Genomic DNA, 20,280 nt, shown 5'->3' on the forward strand with positions numbered 1-20,280 from the left:
AATGGGAAAAGGACACATGTACAAAAATACTTTTAGCATATTTTTTTGTGGTGACCAAAAACTGGAAATCGAGGGGATACCCTTCACTTGGGGAATGACTGGGCAAGTTTGGGTATATGAATGCAATGGAATACTATGATGTTATAAGAAATGATGAACAGGACTTCAGAAAAACGTGGAAAGATTTGTATGAACTGATGCTGAGTGAATTGAGCAGAACTAGAATACTGTTCACAGAAACAGCCACAGTGTTTGATGACTGCTCTTGATAGACTTAGTCCTTCTCAGCACTGCAAGGACCTAAAACATTTCCAAAGGACTCATGATGCAAAATGCCATCCACATCAAGAGAAAGAGATATAGAGCCAGAATGCAGGATGAGGCAGACTTATTTTCTTTTTTTGTTATGTTTTGTTTGGGTTTTTCTCATGGTTTCTCCTATTTGTTTTAATTCTTCTATGCAACATGACTGATGTGAAAATGTGTTTAATAAGAATGTGTGTTTAGAACCCATATAAGATTACATGCCGTTTTGGGGAGGGAGGTGGAGAAAATTTAAAACTTAGGGAAATGATTGTTGAAAACTGAAAACAAATAAATTAATTATAAAAAAAGAAAAAAAATCTAATCTTGCCTTCCTCAGAAAAGAAATGCCTATTCATTTCATTTATATTGTCAGTTTTACTGTAATATAATTGGGCAGAATAGTTATTTATAATTTCCTTTATTCTTCACTTGTTATCCGTTTGCCTTTTTCATGGTTTCCCATTTTTAAAAAATTTACTCCCACTCCTACCCTACCATAACTCCTGGTTTTAGCTATTAATTCGATGTTATTTTTGTTCCTAATTTTGTTCATCTGTTCTTTGCTATATCAGGATTTCTGTTTTTGAGTTTAATTTGAATTTATGAATTTGTGTTTTCTAATTTGTTTTAGTGGCATTCCCATTTCTTTGATCTCTTTTATTTATGAAAATTTTAAAGGTAAAGATAAAAATTTTTTTAAAGATTATTATTTTCTCCTAAGTACTGCTCTGGCTGCATCCCTGAAATTTGATATATTATTTTATTGTTGTCATTATCTTTAATGAAATTATCCATTTGTTTTTCTGTGATTTATTCTTGGATCTACTATTTTACTTGTAGGATTAAGCTATTTAGGCTCCAGTTAATTAATCTTCAGCCCTTCATGGAATTTAATTTTCATTGAATTTTGATTCCTAAAATGCGTGTTTAATATTTCTACTTTTCTGCATTTGTGAGGTTTTTACGTTTTAATACATGATCAGTTTTTGTAAGCTGCCATGTACACAGCTGAGGAATATGTGTACTTTTTTCTATTTTCATTCAATAATAACAACATCTGTCATATATAACTTTTCTAAAATACTATTCAGATCCTTAACTTGTTTATTTTGATTTTCTTTGTGAGATTTATCTGGGTACATTGAAGTTCCCAACTGTAGTTTTGCCATCTGTTTCTTATTTAACTTTTTATTTAGATATTTAGATGCTAAGCCATTTGGTGCATATGTTTTATATTGATATTAATTTATTGTCTGTAGTACTTTTCAGGACAATTTATTTTCCCCATTTATTTCTTTTAATTAAGTCTCTTTATGTTGCAGTTACCTTGTCTGAAATCTTTTACCTTTGCTTTTTTTAAAAACTTCAACTGAAGTAAAATAGATTTTGCTTTAGCTCCTTATTTAACTACGTGAATCTTAATGTTTCAAGTGTGTTTCTTATAAATAACATTGGATTCTGTTTTCTAATCCACTTTGCTATCCTATTCTGTTTTTGAAGGTGAATGCTTATTTTTTTTAGATAGCATAAATCTACTCTTTTTCCCTTCCACTCTAACCTTCCCTCTCCCCCAGATTGAGAATGAAAGAACAAAATTCTCATTACAAACATATAGTAAAGCAAAAATTTATTCCCACGTTGTCTGATGTCCCCAAAAATATCTTATTCTGAACTTTTATCAGAAGGTGGTATATTGCTTGTTTCATTTGGACTCTTGGTTGGTCATTACACTAATCAGTTACCAAGTCTTCCAGATTCCAAGCTTTCTTCTCCTTTTAGAGTGGTAGCTTATGGATTGTTTGTGTAATCCTAACTGTGCCTCCTTGGTACCTAAATTCTTTCTTTCTGACTGCTTGCGTTATTTTTCTTTGACCTGGAATTTCTGGATTTTGGTTATAATATACCTGGCACTTTTTTGGGGGGAGGTATTTTATTTTATTTTTTTCTTTAGGAAGTTCTCATCTTTACTAATTTTTAGTTTTCAATATTCACTTCCACAAGATTTTGAGTTCTAAATTATTCTCCCCTTCTCTCCCTTCCCCCTACCCCTATGATGGCATGCATTCTGATTATCCCTTCCCCCAATCTGCCCTCCCTCCTATCACCCCCTCCCCTTCTATTTTCCTGTAGGGCAGGATAGTTTTCTCTACCCTATTGCCTGTGTATCTTATTTTCCAATTGCATGTAAAAACAATTTTTAGCATTCATTTTTAAAACTTCCAAATTCCCTCCCTCCCTCCCTCTCCTTATTGAGAAGGCAAGCAATTCTATATAGGTTATACATATGTAGTCATGCAAAACACTTCAATGATAGTCATGTTGTTAAAGACTTATTTCCCTCCATCCTATCCTGCCCCCCATTTATTCTATTTTCTCTTTTGACTTTGTCCCTTCCCAAAAAGTGTTTACTTCTAATTACTCCCTCCTCCCATTTACCCTCCTTTCCATCATCCTTCCCCACACTTCACTTATCCCCTTCTCCCCTACTTTCCTGTAGGGTTAAATAGATTTTCCATACCCAATTGAGTGTGTAGGTTATTCGCTTCCTTAAGCCAAATCCAGTGAGAGTAAGGTTCACTCATACCCTCTCTCCTGCCCCCTCTTCCCCTCCACTGTAAAAAGCTTTTTCTTGCCTCTTTTATGTGAGATAACTTATCCCATTCTACCTCTTCCTTTCTCCTTTTCCCAGTACATTCCTCTCACCCCTTAATTTTATTTTTAGATATTATCCCTTCATATTCAACTCACCCTGTGCATTCCGTGTGTGTGTGTTCATATTCAACTCATCCTGTGCAGTGTGTGTGTGTGAGTGTGTGTGTGTGTGTGTGTGTGTGTGTGTGTGTGTATTACCTCCAACTATCCTAATACTGAGAAAGTTCTCATGAGTTACAAATATGTTTCCATGTAGGAATGTAAACAGTTCAACTTCAGTAAATACGTTATGATTTTATTTTTCCTGTTCCTGTTTACCTTTTCATGCTTCTCTTGAGTTATATTTGAAAGTTAAATTTTCTATTGAGCTCTGCCCTTTTCATTAAGAATGCTTGAAAGTTCTCTATTTCATTGAATATCCATTTTTCCCCTTGTAGGGTTACTTTGCTTGGTAGGTAATTCTTGGTTTTAATCCTAGCTCCCTTGACCTCCAGGATATCATATTCCAAGCCTGAATTGGAAACAGAAACTTTTAATTTTGGGGTTTTTTTCAGGAGGTGACTGGTGGTTTCTTTCCATTTTCAATTTACTCTTTGGTTCTAAGACTATGAGCAGTTTTCTTTTAAGATGTCCTGAAATACAAAATCTAGGTTTTTGGTTTTTTTTTTTGTAGAGGTGTTCAGATTGCCAGTGATTTTTATATTTTTTTTCCCTGATCTGTTTTTTAGATCAGTTGTTTCTTGCTATTATATACCTTATAGTTTCTTCTATTTTTTTCTGCCTTTTGATTTTGTTTCAATATCTTTTGTTGTCTCATAGAATTATTGGCTACTTTCTGGTCCATTCAGATTTTCAGGAAGTTTATTGATTGGGTGTGGCTTTGAACCTCTTATGCCGAACTGTTTATTCTCTTTCCAGTTTTTCTCTCTTGCACTCTCATTTCACTTATTTTTTTCCCCTTTTTATTTTTTTAATTTAATTTTTTTATTTTCAGTGTTCTGCAGTGACTACCATATAACTTAGATTTTTTTTCTCCTCCCTCCCTCTTCTCCCCCCTCCTTTACTCCTCTTTCCCTGAGACGGCATACAGTTTTGTATAGGTTCTACACATACATTCCTATTAAATACATTTTCACTATAGTCATGTTGCATAGAAGAATTAAAATGAATGGGAGAGATCATATAACAAACCAAACAGTAATACAAAAGAAGATGATCTGCTACATTCTGCGATTGAATTCCATATTTCTTTCTCTGGATGTGGAAGGAATTTTGCCTTAAAAGACCATTGGGAATTTTTTTAAGTGCTTGCATTGTAATGAAGTTCTAAGTCTACCAGAAAAAATCCTTGCACACTGTGATTGTTGCTTTGTACAGAGTTCTCCTGGTTCTGCTCCTTTCACTCAGCATCAGATCATATAAGTCTTTTCAGGCCTCTCTGAAGTCTTCCTGTTCATCATTTCTTACAGCACAATAGTATTCCATTGCATTCATATATCACAATTTATTCAGCTATTCCCCAGTTGGTGGGCATCCCTTTGATTTCCAGTTTTTGGCCACCACAAAGAGTGCTGCTGTAAATATTTCTGTACATGTGGGACCCTTTCCCATTTTTATGATCTCTTAGGGATACAGTCCTTGAAGTGATATTGCTGGGTCAAAGGGTTTGCACATTTTTGTAGCCCTTTGGGCATAGTTCCAAATTGCTCTCCAGAATGGTTGGGTCAGTTCACAGCTCCACCAACAATGAATTAGTGTTCCAGCTTTCCCACATTTTCTCCAACATTTATCATCTTCCTGTTCTGTCATGTTAGCCAATCTGATAGGTGTGATGTGGCATCTCAGAGTTGTTTTGATTTGCATCTGATTTAGAGCATTTTTCCATTTGACTATAGATATCTCTCATTTCATTTATTTAAAAACCCATTTTAAATGCTTAAAAATATGACTCTTATTTTATTTTATCTAGTAATTCTGTTTAAAGTTATGAGTTACGTTCTTCTTTGAGGCTTTGCTTATAGATATTTTGGAACCATTCTCTTCTTTTGGGTTTGTGTCTGGAATATGTCCCAGTCATCACAATAGCTTTTTGTGGTGGGATTCTCTCCTTCCTTCCTTCCCTCCCTCCCTCCCTCTTCATGATTTCAGACTTCATGTCAGGTCTGGCCTTTAAATGAATTTCTCATGGGAATGTCTCAGCTACTACTTTTACTCCTTTGTTCAAATATTGTTTGTATTGTTGCAGAATCTCAGGAGCAGCTCAGGCTGGGAACCTGTTAGCTTTCAGTGTTCTAAAGGGGTCTAGTCCAGGGCAATGTCTGATTGCTTCAGAGTCTGAGCTTTGTAAGCTCCTGACCTGAATTTGAGTCTGATATAGTAGACTGTTGCTGGACTCACGCACTTTCAGCCAGGTTGGAAGTTCTGATGTTTCATAGTGACAGAACTGCAAGCATCTCTTTAGTCTGGGAATCTTGCCTTTATTATTCCTTCCCAGGCTTCAGACCAGACTAGAAGGTGCAGCTGAGATTCTGGGATCTGAGCCACACAACTGCTGCTGCTTGTTTCTGAACTTATTCCTCAGTACACTGTCCAGGGCCTTCCGCAACTTTGTTCTAGAACGCCAGCCCTGGTGCACAGTTCCCCTTCTCATTCAGCTCTGAATTTGTAGGTGACAAAGCTGACAGCACCTATTCCTGTTGTGGTACCTTGCTGTGGGTCTTGGGGTACCTCTCTATAGGTCTAAGCCCTCTTTTTGCCCAGAAGCTAGAGTGCTTTATGTCATCATGCCTATGTCCTATCCCATCCCTAGTATTTGCAGCCGTTTTCTATTTCCTAATGTTGACCTGAGTTTGAAAATTGATTCACTGTGACATTTTTTCCTTCCCTTCCCTCATTCCCTGTCTCCTCTTTCTAAAATATTTCCCCATTAGGATCTGGTGTGGTACATGTTCTAGGTCTTTTTTGGCAAGGACTCATTGTATTGCTTCTTGCTACTCAGTCACCTTTCCTCCTCCTTGTGCTCCCTGTTTATTTTCGATATTAGACCTTTATAAGAGAAATTTGTTGTGGAGATATTTCAGTTAACGCTAGAAGAACTGGAATTTAAGAAAATCTCCAAGGCCTCTATGCTACTTTATTTGACACATTGCCCTTTTTTTTTAGCTCTATAAGGTCATTTAGTAAGTATTTATTAAACACTTAGTACATGCGGGGCACTGGGAATTGGGAGTACAAAAATGCCCAAGACATCTGCTGCCCTGAAGGAGCTCACAGTCCAACGGAAGACACAACAAGCAAATGTGATAAATAGGAACTAATTAAGAGAAGGAAGGCACAAGAATTAAGAAGGGGTGGGAAATCTTAATTGGGACTTGGAGCCAGGGAAGCCAGGGGGTGGAGATGAGGAAGGAAAGCATTCCTTTGTGGGGATATATGCCGAGAGCCAAGGGATGGAGTATCTTTTTTTTTTTTTAATGGTTTGTAATCGCTGCCATAAAATTAAGATATTATCCCCTCCACACCTACCCCCCACTACCCCCCTCCCCCCCCATGACCGCATACAGTTCTGTATAGGTTCTACATATACTTTCCTATTGAGTACATTTTCACTATACGTAGTCGAACTAAAATAAATGGAAGAAATCATATAACAAATCAAAACATGATACACAAAAACACGCATACACAAAACATGATCTGCTATATTCCGCAAATGACTTCCATATTTCTTTCTCTGAGTGTGGAAGGCATTTTGCCTTAGAAATCCACCATTGGGATTTTTTTTTTTAATAAGTTCTTGCATTATTACAAAATTCCGAGTCTACCGGAAAAAACTCTCACACACTGTGGTTGTTGCTGTGCACAAAGTTCTCCTGGTTCTGCTCCTTTCACTCAACATCAGATCATATAAGTCCTTCCAGGCCTCTCTGAAGTCTTCTTGTTCATCATTTCTTATGGCGCAATAGTACTCCATTACATTCATATGCCATAATTTATTCAGCCATTCCCCAAGGGATGGAGTATCTTGTTTGAGGAACAGCAGGAGGCTGGTGTCACTGGATCAAAGAATACATCATGGGGGAAAAAGGTATAAGAAGACTGGAGTGGGGGAGGAGAGGGAAGTTTGTTAGTAAAGGCTTTGAATACCAAACAGGATTTTGTATTTGATCCTGGGGTAATAGGGAGCCACTGAATTTATTGAGTAGGGTGGTGACTTGGTGGGACTGGTGCTTTACACTTTGTTGACTGGAAGATGAATTGAGGTGGGGAGAGACTTGAAACAGGCAGACCCAGCAGCAGCTATTGCAGCAATCAAGGTGTGAGGTGATGAGGACCTGCACTAGAGTGGTGGTAGTGTCAGAGAAGAGAAGGGGATGTATTTGAGAGCTGTTGCAAAGGTGAACTCAACAGACCTTGGCAACAGCTTGGATAGGATGGGTAAGAGATAAGGATGACTCCTAGGTTGTGAGTCTGGGGGACTGCGATAACTGGGGGACTTTATGATAACAAGGAAGGTAGGAGTTGAGGGTGGGGTTGAGGGGAAAGATGACTGCAGTTTTTGATATGTTGAGTTTAAGATGTCTGCTGGACATCCAGCTTGAGGTATCTGAAAGGCAATTGGAGATTGAGAGATTGGGGGTCAGCAGAGAGACGATTTGAGAATCAACAGCATAGAGATGGTAATTGAATCCATGAGAGCTGATGTCACCAAGTGAATTAGTATAGAGGAAGAAGAAAAGAGGGCCCAGGGCAGAACTCTGTGAGACACAGAGAATGTGATCTCGAAGCAGATCCACCAAAGGAGATGGAGAAGAAAAAATAAGAGATGGTAGGATAAAAAATTTTATTTCAAAATAAAATTGTGATGTGTTTCTAATTATTTGTGTTTAAAGTTGGGTTTACATAGGTTAGAGAAAAAATATTCATTATGAAGTATATATCCTTGAGATCACTTGTTTAGGAATACTACTTTGCATACCTTTTGTCACACATTGGCTATCAATAAGATTTTTGCAAATTAACTATACATCTGTGGTCTAACTTTTTGTTTGCCACTTGGACAGTCTTTAGTAAGCTCCTTGCTTGGATGTATTCTCATTGGCTAATGTTGGAATTGTTGTTCAGTTGTTTCAGTCATGTCTGAATCTCTGTAACCCCAAGTGGAATTTTCTTGGCAGAGATACTGGAGTAGGTTGCCATTTCCTTCTCCAGCTTATTTTTCAAGATGAGGAAACTGATTTAAGTGACTTGCCCAGAGTCAAACAACTGTAAGTTTTTGAGGCTGGATTTGAACTTATGAAGATGTAAATCCACTGTGCCTGCCACCAGTTGCCCCAGTGTTTAGGATCACAAACTTTTTAATAATATTCAGCTCTTGATAAGGGCCACATTCTGTAATGGAGAGAGAGTGTATGCGTGTGTGTGTGTGCGCGCGCAAGTGTGGAAGCCATCTTGCTGCTTTTAATAAGTAACCCGTTGTGATTTGGTCAAGAACATTTTACTCCTGTGTTAATTTTCTTGTAAAATAGGGCAGTATCTGGCTTTTGCTTGGGGTGGTTCTTTTCTGTAATCTGAGCATCTGGATGGAAGGTAGTCATAAATAGGTACAAACTTGGATCTACTAAAGTGGAATGAAATCAGTGTCATTATTGCCTTCTCTGTAGATTTCAAAACTACTATTTCATACAGTGGCTTACATGCCTTTATTATTTCTGGAAATTCTCTACAGTTCTGACTGAAAATCCCACGTATGTTTCACCTTTACTTTGCAAGTCTCAAAAGATCAAGGGATGTGAAAAATTGCCATATGTTACATTGTAGCCTTTGTTGAATAGTGGTTTCATTGAGTTTCAGCAGTGCAACTGAATGTATGCTTGTGTTTTTGCTTTCAGTATTGTCTTTTCCCAAGTGAGGGAATGCATTGAAAAAGTATTTATTTTCAGTGTTTTCCTGCCAGCCAAAATTTTCAGTTCAGATTTGTCTGGTTTGTTTGACATATATTGAATATATTTATATCATTTGCTCATCAACCATTATATGTGCATCAGGTATAAATACCTTCTGAAGAAATTTCAGTAAAAGGATTCCTTGGTGAAGAGACTAGACAAAATTTATCTTGAGATAGATTTTATTTGCCTTTATTTTCCAGGTCAAAGCAAAAGTACTTCATTACCTATAGGGGATGACAAGATGATATAATTTTAATGAGCAAAGGACATGGCCCAGGAAGTATTTCAAGTATTTTTTATGGATAGGTTTCTTTCACTGATGATATGACAGTAAGACCGATGTGACGATAATAATAGTGAACCTTTCAATTTCTTCTAGTGTAACAGACCAGGTAGCACTCATGGCCTTCTACTTTTATACATTTCTGAATATTTATAAGCATTGATTCCCTAATATGAGATAGGACTACATTGAAGTATAATAATGTTTAGCTATTGTAAGTGACCTCACATTCTCATTGCCAAAAACCATTTTTATTTTTAAGACATTGTGACTCTTCATCTGTTTTATCATAAACTTGCGTCTGAGAACCTCCTTGCTAATGACTTTTAGATTGTCTGCTGTATAAGGAGCTTCACTGATGGACTCATGGTTGCTGGAATCAAATGAGCTCTGTTTCACACATTGCAGTCATAACATTTACATCATTAAGTTCACTGTCTGAAAATTTACCATTCAGTGAGTCAGATGAGATATTTCTTATTCTAAAATTTGTTCATATGACAATCTCTTGGACATTTTATCAGTGAGGATGCAAGCAAACCTATATTATTGTGACATCCTAACTATAAATTCTGAAAATCTCAATACCTGGGGGAAAAAACTATATGAAATGATAAAATTTTATTTTACTCTGTTTTAAAAATGTTTGACATTCTATTGATACTCTTAAGTGGAAAAGATTTAATACTGGTCAAAGAAACATTCAAACAGAAATAACCATAGAAGCATTTCCTCTTGCAACAAAGTATAAAATGTTAAAGTATATGTGTTCTTTATAACATCTGGTCCTTATGGATAGGGCCACATGCTCCATTTATTTATTTATTTTGTTGTTTGAAAAAATCTTTAGAATGGTAAAGAATGTTGATAACAAAGATTTAGAAAAAAATGAAGTAGAAATGCCTAAGTCTTTCCTACTTGCAAGTACCTCTAAAAAACCTGCGTGAATTGATGGACCTGGTTCTTTTAGTATTAAGTGCTTCTCTTCAATTTCTGGGTTTATTCATTTTGTTCATGCAAAAGCTTTTTAATTTTATGAATTTTGAAATTACTCATTTTATCTTCCATGATCACTTTTGACCTTCATATATAGTTAAGAATCTTTGCCTTAGCTTAACTGTGCAGAGTACTTTCTTTGATTCTCTTCTACTTTAAAAAAATATATTCACAGATAGATATAAATGTGTATATATTTGGAGTTAAATGTGGCATTGTGTATAAAGTCAAATTTCTTTCAAGTTACCCAGAATTTCTTTTCTAAGATGATATTTCTTCCAATTGTTGATGTCCTTTCATTTATCCAGATGAAGGTTTCTAAGGGTAGATAGTTAAGTCAGGCATAATGGAAAGAACAATATATTGTCAAGGGAGTCTCTAGGCCTAGTTTTTATTCCTGCAGGTGTTGCCTGTGTGATTTTGGACTATTTTAATTAATGCCATTTTCTACCATGAGTAGATCTTAGATTAGGACAGAGTTTGATAAATCCTTAGATTCTTAATGATTTCATCTCAGTGCATAGCACTGAAGTCCAGAAGAAGTCATTTCTGCCAGCTATTGAGTGAGGGTTGATTATGTGGTGAGAGAAGACTGATGTTTCTTGCCCTGGTTGGGGAGCAAGAGAGGAATAAATAAGCAACTGCAAGCGTTGCAGTTGTCATTACTACTGGGGGAGTTATGACTCTGTTGGGGTGGTGTATTGTGTCTCTAGTCCCGATTCAGCTCTTATAGGGATCCTGATCTCATACTGTTTTCTGCTGGAGGAAGATTGTGTTGACTAGACATGATTAGTAAAGGAGACTCTTAAGAAACCAAGGAGCAGAATTCCTTTTTTATTATTTAAAATATAAAACTTCTCTGTGCTTGTTTAGATGTAAACTCATTTTATACCAGTCACTGTTGGCATTTCAAATTGGGAAAAGGACATTATTAAAATAAAACCTTAAATGTTAAAGATTATTTCCTAAATTTTGGGAGTAAGGTGAAGCACATGTTTATTTGTAGTTTGTTTATATATGTGTGTGTGTGTGTGTGTGTGTATATATATATATATATATATATATATATATATATGTATACATATACATAAAGTTTTTGAGATCCTCTCCAGCTCTGAAATTCTGTGATGCCTCACTTGTCATCAGCAGTCATTTTTCATAAAGGTCAGTTTTTAGTATGCCCATCTCGACTCTAATTTCAGTTTAGCAAGCATTTATTCAGCGCATGCCATGTTTAAGGCACTATGCTAGGGTTGGTAGTAACTCACATTTATAGATATTTTCCTCTGTTGATGGACTCCAAAGCTGCATAGATTTTTTTCGAGGTGATTCTTGGTTCTTAAAACGTGTGTGAGTGGAGCACAGGTTCTAGTAGAACCAAAGAAACTTTTTGATTCTGTACCTAGGGAGGGGCTCTGCTGTCAGAGAACCAGTCTGGGTAAGTTTAGAGAAACTAACCACCTAAAGGTTGACCACCAAAATGACGCATTTTTTCTTTCCATCATAGAGACTCATGGAAATTGTCAGCTGAGGCAAAGAAGGGGACCTTACATGAATAAAATTATGGATCATTGAAGTACATTGAAGTATGTTAAATAGCTTCCCTCACAACAACTCTGTGAGGTCATGCAAGTATTATGATTCCCAATTTAAAGATGAGGAATCAGTCTATAAAGATTAAGAAAAAAAATGAAACTGTACCTGCCTTCAGAATCTTACAGCCTAGTAGTAGAATGAGATACTTGTGTATACAGATAATTATAATGCAAACTCGAGAGCCACTAGTTCTTTAGGATTAAGTTATTTAGCTTCCAATCAATTTTTAATCTTTTCTTCAGTGGCCTTTTATCAAATACAGTTTTTATTGCCTTGTGGTCAGTAAAGAATGTGCTTTAATATTTCTCATTTTTTTGTGTGTTTATAAGCTTTTTATGTCCCTAATTATATGGTTTTTTGCCAAGGTACCATGCAGTACTGAGAAATATGTGTGCCCCTATGTATTTTCCTTCAGCAGTTGTCAGATATATATTGTGTCAAACTTTTTTGAAATTCCTTTCATGCTAAATATTGAGGTGATAAGCCATTTGATGAATATGTTAAATATGGATGTTAATTCATTGTCTATGGTGTTTTTAAACTTGACTGTTTTATCTTTTTAACTCAGATCTCTTAATGTTTCCTCACCTGAGGTTCTGCTTTCTTTCTTACTTCAGCTGAAATGTTTATAGATTTTGCTTTATACCCTTAATTTAATTTTATATGAATATTTGTGTTTTAAGTGTGTTACTTTGAAAACAGGTATACCTCTACAGGTATACCTCAGAGATATGGTTTTAGTTATAGACCACCACAATAAAGCGATTGTTGCAACAAAATGAGTTGCAAAAATTTTTTGGCTTCCCAGTACATGTAAAAATTACGTTTACACCATATTGTAGTCTTTTAAGTGTGCAATAGTACCATATCTAAAAAATGTACATACTTTAACTTGAAAATTGTTTATTGCTTAAAAATGCTAACCATCATCTGAACCTTCAGCAAGCTGTAATCTTTGCTGGTAAAGGGTCTTAAACTTGATGTTGATGGCTGCTGACTGATCCAGGGTAGTAATTGCTGAAAGTTGGGGTGACTGTAACAATTTCTTAAAATGAGACCACAATGAAGTTCGCTGCATTGAATTGATTCTTCCTTTCATGAAAGATTTCTTTGTAGCATGTGACATTTGATCACATTTTACCCATAGTAAAACATCTTTCAAAATTGGAATCAGCCCTCTCAAACCCTCCTGCTGCTTTATCAACTAAGTTTATGTAATATTCTTTCAATATTGTTGTGCCTCAGGGACACAGAGGGAAAGAGATGCAGAAACGGCCGATTGGTGGAGCAGTCAGAACGTGCATTTATTCGTGAAGTTCACCATCTTACAAGTGCAGGCTTTCTCACCCCAAAATAATTACAATAGTAATATCAAAAATTGTTGATCACAGATCACTATAATAGGTATAATAATAATGAAAAAGTTTGAAAGAGTGTGAGAATTATTGAAATGAGACATAGAAACATGATGTGAGCACATGCTATTGGAAAAATGGTGCCAGTAGGTATTCTTGATGCAGGGTTGCCACAAATCTTCAATTTGTAAAAAATGCTATATCTGTGAAGTGTAATAAAGTGAAGTACAATAAAATGAGGTATGCCTGTACTTTGCTTTCTGATCCATTTATCCCCCTTCATTTTTTTTTTTTTAAATAACAACACAGGTTTAATACCTCATGCAGTTATAGAATTCTAACAGCAAGGGGCTTTTGGTCAGATCTGGACACTTCATGGGGTGGAATGTAATTGGCAAGCATACTTTTACACTGTTTATACCCACATACAAGACAGACATAAGCAACACATACTACGGCTTCATCTGAAAAGAAAATGGGAAAAGAAATTTAAAAAATTAAAATTCCGTAAAAAGAAAACAATGCACTAGACAATACGGAGGTGGGACAATAAAAGGCTCTATCAGATTATAAATTTTAATAATATCCCCTTCCATTTTATGAGTGAATTCATTTAACTTTCAGTTTTAATTAATTGTGTATTACCATACATCTATACTATCTCTTAGACTTTTTCTTTTCTTTGCCTATAGGAAGAGGAGTGTACTTAGTACAACTGATCCATACTTGATCAACCTGCTTCTACTCCTCCTCTTCTCTCTTACCTAGATACCCAGACTTTAATCCTAGCTTCTAACCCTTCCCCTTTCCTTTTATTCCTTTCTCAATCCACCTCCATCATCTTGCTCATTACCATTCTTTTCTGTGTTCTATCCTGTCTTACTACTCTCTCTTCACTCTCCCAGTTTCCTATTTCCTTGTTTAGTTGAATGCATTTCTACAGCAGTCTACATGTGTTTGTATTGTACCTTCCTTTGACTGTTTGAGATGACAGAACGGTTCAAGTGGTGCCCATTTCTCCGCCTAGTACCTTTCCTTTTTTTTCTATAGACTTTTTGGGTACTCTGATTTTGTGACATAAGTGCCTCCCTCACTTTTTCCTTTTCTTCCCTAGTTTATTCCTTTTACTCTTCCTAATCATTATTTCTTTAAACCAGAAGAAAATCAATTCACTTTCAGGTTCTGTTTTTCTTGTTTAACTCTCCCCAATACCTTTTTTTTTTTTTTTTTAATGTTTAACAATCACTGCCATACAATTGTGATTTTATCCCCCCCACCTACCCCCCACTCCCCCCCTCCCTCCCCACGACTGCATACAATTCTGTATAGATTCCACATATACTTTCCTATTGAGTATATTTTCACTATAGTCATGCTATGTAGTCAGACTAAAATAAATGAAAGAAATCGTATAACAAATCAGAACATGATACACAAACACATACACATACACAAACATGATCTGTTACATTATGTGAGTGACTTCCATATTTCTCTCTCTGAGTGTGGAAGGCATTTTGCCTTGAGAACCACCATTGGGATTTATTTATTTATTTTTTTTTGTAAGAAGTTCTTGTGTTATTACAAAAATCTAGGTCTACCAGAAAAAACTCACACACTGTGGTCGTTGCTATGCATAAAGTTCTCCTGGTTCTGCTCCTTTCAGTCAGCATCAGGTCATATAAGTCCTTCCAGGCCTCTCTGAAGTCTTCTTGTTCATCATTTCTTATGGCACAATAGTACTCCATTACTTTCATATACCATAATTTATTCAGCCATTCCCCAATTGATGGACATCCCCTTGACTTCCAGTTTTTGGCAACTACATAGAGTGCTGCTATAAATATTTTTGTACATGTGGGACCCTTTCCCATTTTTATGATCTCTTGGGGATATAGTCCTAGTAGTGATATTGCTGGGTCAAAGGGTATGCACATTTTTGTAGCCCTTTGGGCATAGTTCCAAATTGCTCTCCAGAATGGTTGGATGCGCTCCCCAATACCTTTTAAAGACATCAAAGTGCTGAAGGGATACTTGGTTTTTATTCCCCTCCTTTTAGAATATTGGCTCTTCATCATTATACAGCCCCTTCCAGTCGCTCAATAAATTTGCGTTTACAGGTTTCACTTGACTCTTGTAAACACAAGAACCAAGACTGGTCTTCAGGAATGCTTGAAAGGAACTTTCTATTCCATTAAAGGTCATTTTTTCCAAACTCTGTAAGATTATACACAGCTTTGCAGGGTAAGTTATTCTTGGTTGTAAGTTTATGTCTTTTGCCTTTTGGAATACAGCATTTCAGTATCTGTATTCACTTACAGTAGAAGATATCATTCTTTAATACTTGGACTCTTTCCAGCTATTTGTAGTATTTTTTTCTTTGATGTGGAAGCTCTACATTTTGGCTCTAACATTCCTTAAACTTTTCCTCATTAGAGTCTCTTAATCTTTATTTTCCCCTTTTGTTGTAAATCTGGGCAATTTTCATTCATGATATTTTACGTCAAGAAAGCTTTTCAAATATGTTCACATTTATTGGGATTTTCTAATATAACTTAATACTGGCACCTAACTTCTTTTTTTTATACAGTTCCTAATTTATATTTGCTGCTTTTTCTGGAAGTAAGCCAAAGTTTTAGGGAAGTTTTTTGTTTTGTTTTGTTTTTGCAAAGCCAGTCTCTTGCTATGCCAGCTAGCACTTGGGTCAAAGAACTGTTAACTTCGATTGCTTTTTGACACCACTGAATGTTTTACACCTATGGCACGTTGATTAATAGTCCAATTCTTCTCCTTGCTATCCACTAATATGCTTATTCTTTCCCTCAGCTACAAATATTGGATGAGTAACATGGACATTTCAGGGTACAAAGAATGAAAAAGATTCCATGAGAAATTGAACTTCTGCAATTTGTAGTTTTTAAAAAGTATATTAAATTCATCACAATATCAAATTAACCTTTGTTTTTTTCCCTTTTTTGAACTTTGTATTCTGTTTTTGCTGTTTTATTATAAATCATCTTATGTACTTGGCAAACAGCAACAAATATGAACATTTCCAGATACAAGGAACAAGAAAAAAATGGAATTATGTCCAAAACTGAATCTTTATTACAGACAACTGGATTTTTTAGTGTATGTGACAAATTTAACATGGGAGTTCTAAAACTCAGCCCTTCTATTCTCTTCTCTGCATTTTATAATTGTTTCATTGATGGTCTCCCTCCCGCCTTCCTTTCTTCCTACCTTTTGCTAACCTTTCTTCCCCCCCCCCCCCAATCTTTTCCTGTGATGAACAGTTGCATTCAGGCAAAATAAATGAACATATTTGCTATGTCTGAAAATGTCTCATTCTGTACTTTTTAGTCTTATATCCTCAATCAGGAAGTGGGAAGCATGATTTTGTTGTGGTTGGTTGATTGATCAGATTTTTTACTGGTACAAAATTGTTTTTCCTAAAACTGTTGTTATTGTATAAATTGTTGTGGTTCTCACTAATTTCTTTTTGTATGAATTCATATGTCTTTCCATGATTCTCTGAATCCATCCTGTTTCTCATTTTTTTATTGCACATTACATTCAGATATGATAGTTTGTTCAGTCATTCCCCAGTTGACAGGCTTCCTATTTTTTCCCAATTCTTTACTGCAGTATCAAAGTGCTGCTATACATATTTTTGTACCTGTGAGTTACAGTAACATAATTACACTTGTATTTTATTATTTGGTAGCTTAAGGATAATCCCTCAGTTACCAATGCCCTTCCCTCACATTCCCAGAATTACTTGATCTTTACTTATTTCTGTATATATTTCCTCTTCCAAAAATATAAGCTTCTTGCATACTTCCAACAATTACCATTTTCCTATTGTGTTGTCTTTTTCAGTATGATGGGTGTGAGGTAGAGCTTTAGAGCATTTTGAAAACTACTTGTATGCATCTTGGCATTTGTGGAGAGTGACTCTTGTTCTTTTGTATATTTAAATAGGTTCTTTAAAAGCTTTAAATACCATACATCTATCAGAGAAATTTTCTGCAGACATTTTTGCCCTTGGCTAATTGTCTGCTTTCTAGTTCAAACCAAATTGATTTTGCTTATGCAAAAACTTTAATTTTATGTATTCAAAATTATCTGTTTTTTCCCCGTGGTCATCTCTGTCTCTTCTTTAGTCAAGAATTATCCTACCATCTCCATAGTTGTAGAAGGTACCACCTACCTTGCTCCTCTGATTTATGATATGTAACCTTTTATACGTAGGTCATGTATTTATTTGAAACCTGTTGTGGTACTGTGTATGAAGTAGTGGTTCTAAAACTAGTGTCTTCCAGAGAGCTTTAATACTTTTCCCAGCAGTTTTTAAGTAGTAAGTCCTTATCTCAGAGTCCTTAGGTTTATTGCATACTTTACTACTTTGTTTCTAGTGTTTTTTATTTCAATCTGCCCCACTGATAAACTTCTCTGTTTTTAATCAGTACCACACAGTGTGACAGTTACTGCTTTGTAATGTAGTTTGATCTCTCCGGTACTGCTAGACCTTTTTGCTTCTCACTTTTTTTCATGATGTTCCTTGAGAGTCTTGATATTTTGTACTGCCAAATGAATTATATTCGTTTTGCTCCATTTCTGTAAAGTAACCATTTAGTAGTTTGGTATGGCACTGAATATATATATATATGTTAATTTGGGTGGTATTTTAAAAAATATTGTCAAGGCACAATCACAAGCAATTAATATGTATTTAAGTCTGGATTAAAAAAAAAATACCTTGCAGTTTTCCTTTAACTTCAGCATTGAGTATTTGGTAAATGGACTCCCACATATTTTATACATTTTGTAATTATTTGCCTTTAATTGATGCTTCTTGTTCTCCCTCCTGGGTTTTGTTGGTAATATACAGAAAAGCTGATGATTATGTGAGTCTGTTTTAGATCCTCCTTTACTGACGTTCTTACTTGTTTTTAATTTAATTAGTTGCTGTTTTATTTGGATCTGACAGCATGATTTTGGAGAGTGGCATTTCTATAAAATTATAGTGATAAATATTATGTATTCATATTTGTTGACCAGGTAGTGGTATTGGAGATTTGATTCGTGATTCTATCCATGTTAGGAACTCATAATGTTGTAGAAACATCTTCTGGTGATGATGATCTGCCATTTGTCAGAACCTTTTAGTTTAGAAAGTTACTGCGGCTCTGTGATTCACAATGGGTGAATCACCCTCAGTCACATAGTTACAATATGGCAAACACAGGACATGAATTCCTTTTTTTTCCTGTCTTCAAGAAAGGCTCTCTATTCCCTGTGACCTCTTAATGTTGTACTAAAAAGAGTATTTTGCAATTATTGCTAAACTTTTCTACTTTTTTTTTTATTAACAGAGATGCTATGAACACAAACAATACAGAAATGGATTGAAGTTTTGTAAACAAATCCTCTCAAATCCCAAATTTGCAGAGCATGGAGGTGAGTTTAAATATATTTTTAAAAAATATTGGATAATAATTTGTTTTATGTCGCAGTTATAAACTTATTTAAAATAATATACTTTTAGATAATAAGTAGTTATTACTATTCAGGAACATGTTTCACTTAACAGAATTTAAACTTAAAATTGGCAGAATTAGGGAATGAATTTGTTTTATCCATCCAGTAATATAGATTTATGAAAATCTGACTCAGGAATATTGCCTCATTTAGTAATTCTCTGCCTTCTTTGCTGCCATTGTGTGACTTCGTCAGTCTACCTTCCCATTGGCTAGGGACAGTCAGAGGAAACAGTCACCATCCTGCAATTTAAGGTGGGCCTTGGTTATAATTTATTAATAGTGTTGTTGTGAAACTATTGGTTAGACCAGTGTTATTTTCTGCCAAAGATTTGGATATCCAAAATTTTCTTTTGGCGTCTAATTTGTTTGGTAGAATAATCTTGTAGCTTTTATGCTTCTTTTGTTTTCACTTGAATCTGATGGACTCTTCCTGTTATAATTCTTCACCTTCTTTGCTAAGAATGATCTCTTCAATTATTGCCCTTTCTGTACTTTTATTTTTACCATGTGAAACCATCAGAACATAGGAATTGTTTCTGCATTTTCCAGACTATTTTATATTTCATAAAATACTTCTTTTTATTTTTGGACTTACTTGGTTTAATATTTTGATGAGGAGTAATATTATTCTCAGACTTAGAAAAATATGCTGAGTTTGGTTTGAAATTATGCTCATGTAAAAATTTTTTTCCTTTTGGTTGCCTTTAAATAGCAGACCTCAAATGACAACTTTTGATAATTTCACATCAGAAGGGAAGTTCATTTGATATATGTGGAACTTGTTAATTTTACTGTTATTGATACTTTTTGCTTTTATATTAACTTCAGTCATGAATATATCCCCTCCTCTTACCTGATCCTGAGAACTATTCCTTGTGAGAAAGATTGCAAAAGAAAGAGAGAAAAAAGTTGTTTGGCACAACCAGTTGCTATTTCATTTGTATCTGACAGCAAATGTGATATTTCTTACTCATATTTCCCTGGTTTTACAAGGAGTTGAGGGAAGTACATTTTCTCAGCTCTAAAACATTCATTTTTTGTGCTTTTTTGCCTGTATTGCTGTTGCCATTGCTTTCTTGCTTCTGCTTCCTTACCTACATAGCTGGAATGTAGCTGAGAAGCTATTTTTGACACCAAGAAAAAGAAGCTGAGTGGGGTTATTAAGTTATTAAAATGTAATAAGGTGTTAACACCTACAAGCCATTTGAAAAACAAACTAACCAAGCCTAAAAATCTCAACAAGTATGGAGACTCTATCTGTGTTCCAAGTGTAGGCTGATCTCCTTTCTGTAGGGAAAGGTGAAAATACCTTGTAAGTACTTCTCTACACTCCAGGATGTTAGGGACCAAGGCATGTTCCTAAAGATAATATATAATCTAAGCTTAAATGCAAAGAAAGAAGGATCTGAGGTGGTAGAAGGGAGACTTGACCATTGTTGGGAACTTGTAGAGTGGAAATGTTAAAAGGTGATGGCCAGAAAAGAAAGAGAAAAAGTGGATGATTCCTTGCTTAGGGATACTGAAAGCTATTTGTTGAGCTGATAACTGCAGTTGAGAAGTTTATTGCATTCCCTGGACATGTTTTCAACAAAAGAGAA

At 35.3% G+C, this 20,280-nt stretch overlaps 1 protein-coding gene across 3 annotated transcripts in view; it reads left to right on the forward strand.

Moving 5' to 3' along the window:
- The window catches only part of NAA15 (N-alpha-acetyltransferase 15, NatA auxiliary subunit), a 101,101-nt gene that overhangs the window by 18,882 nt on the left and 61,939 nt on the right, over positions 1–20,280 (forward strand). For 2 of the 3 annotated variants that reach the window (XM_072621071.1, XM_072621073.1), the window contains exon 2: positions 18,515–18,599. In XM_072621071.1, coding sequence (XP_072477172.1) covers positions 18,515–18,599 — 85 coding nt within the window. Of the gene's footprint in view, positions 1–18,514; positions 18,600–18,875; positions 18,935–20,280 lie in introns of all 3 variants that reach the window. The other variant, XM_072621072.1, reaches the window with a different exon arrangement.

The sequence above is a fragment of the Notamacropus eugenii genome, chromosome 6 (genome assembly GCF_028372415.1).
Source record: "Notamacropus eugenii isolate mMacEug1 chromosome 6, mMacEug1.pri_v2, whole genome shotgun sequence".
NCBI lineage: Eukaryota > Metazoa > Chordata > Mammalia > Diprotodontia > Macropodidae > Notamacropus > Notamacropus eugenii.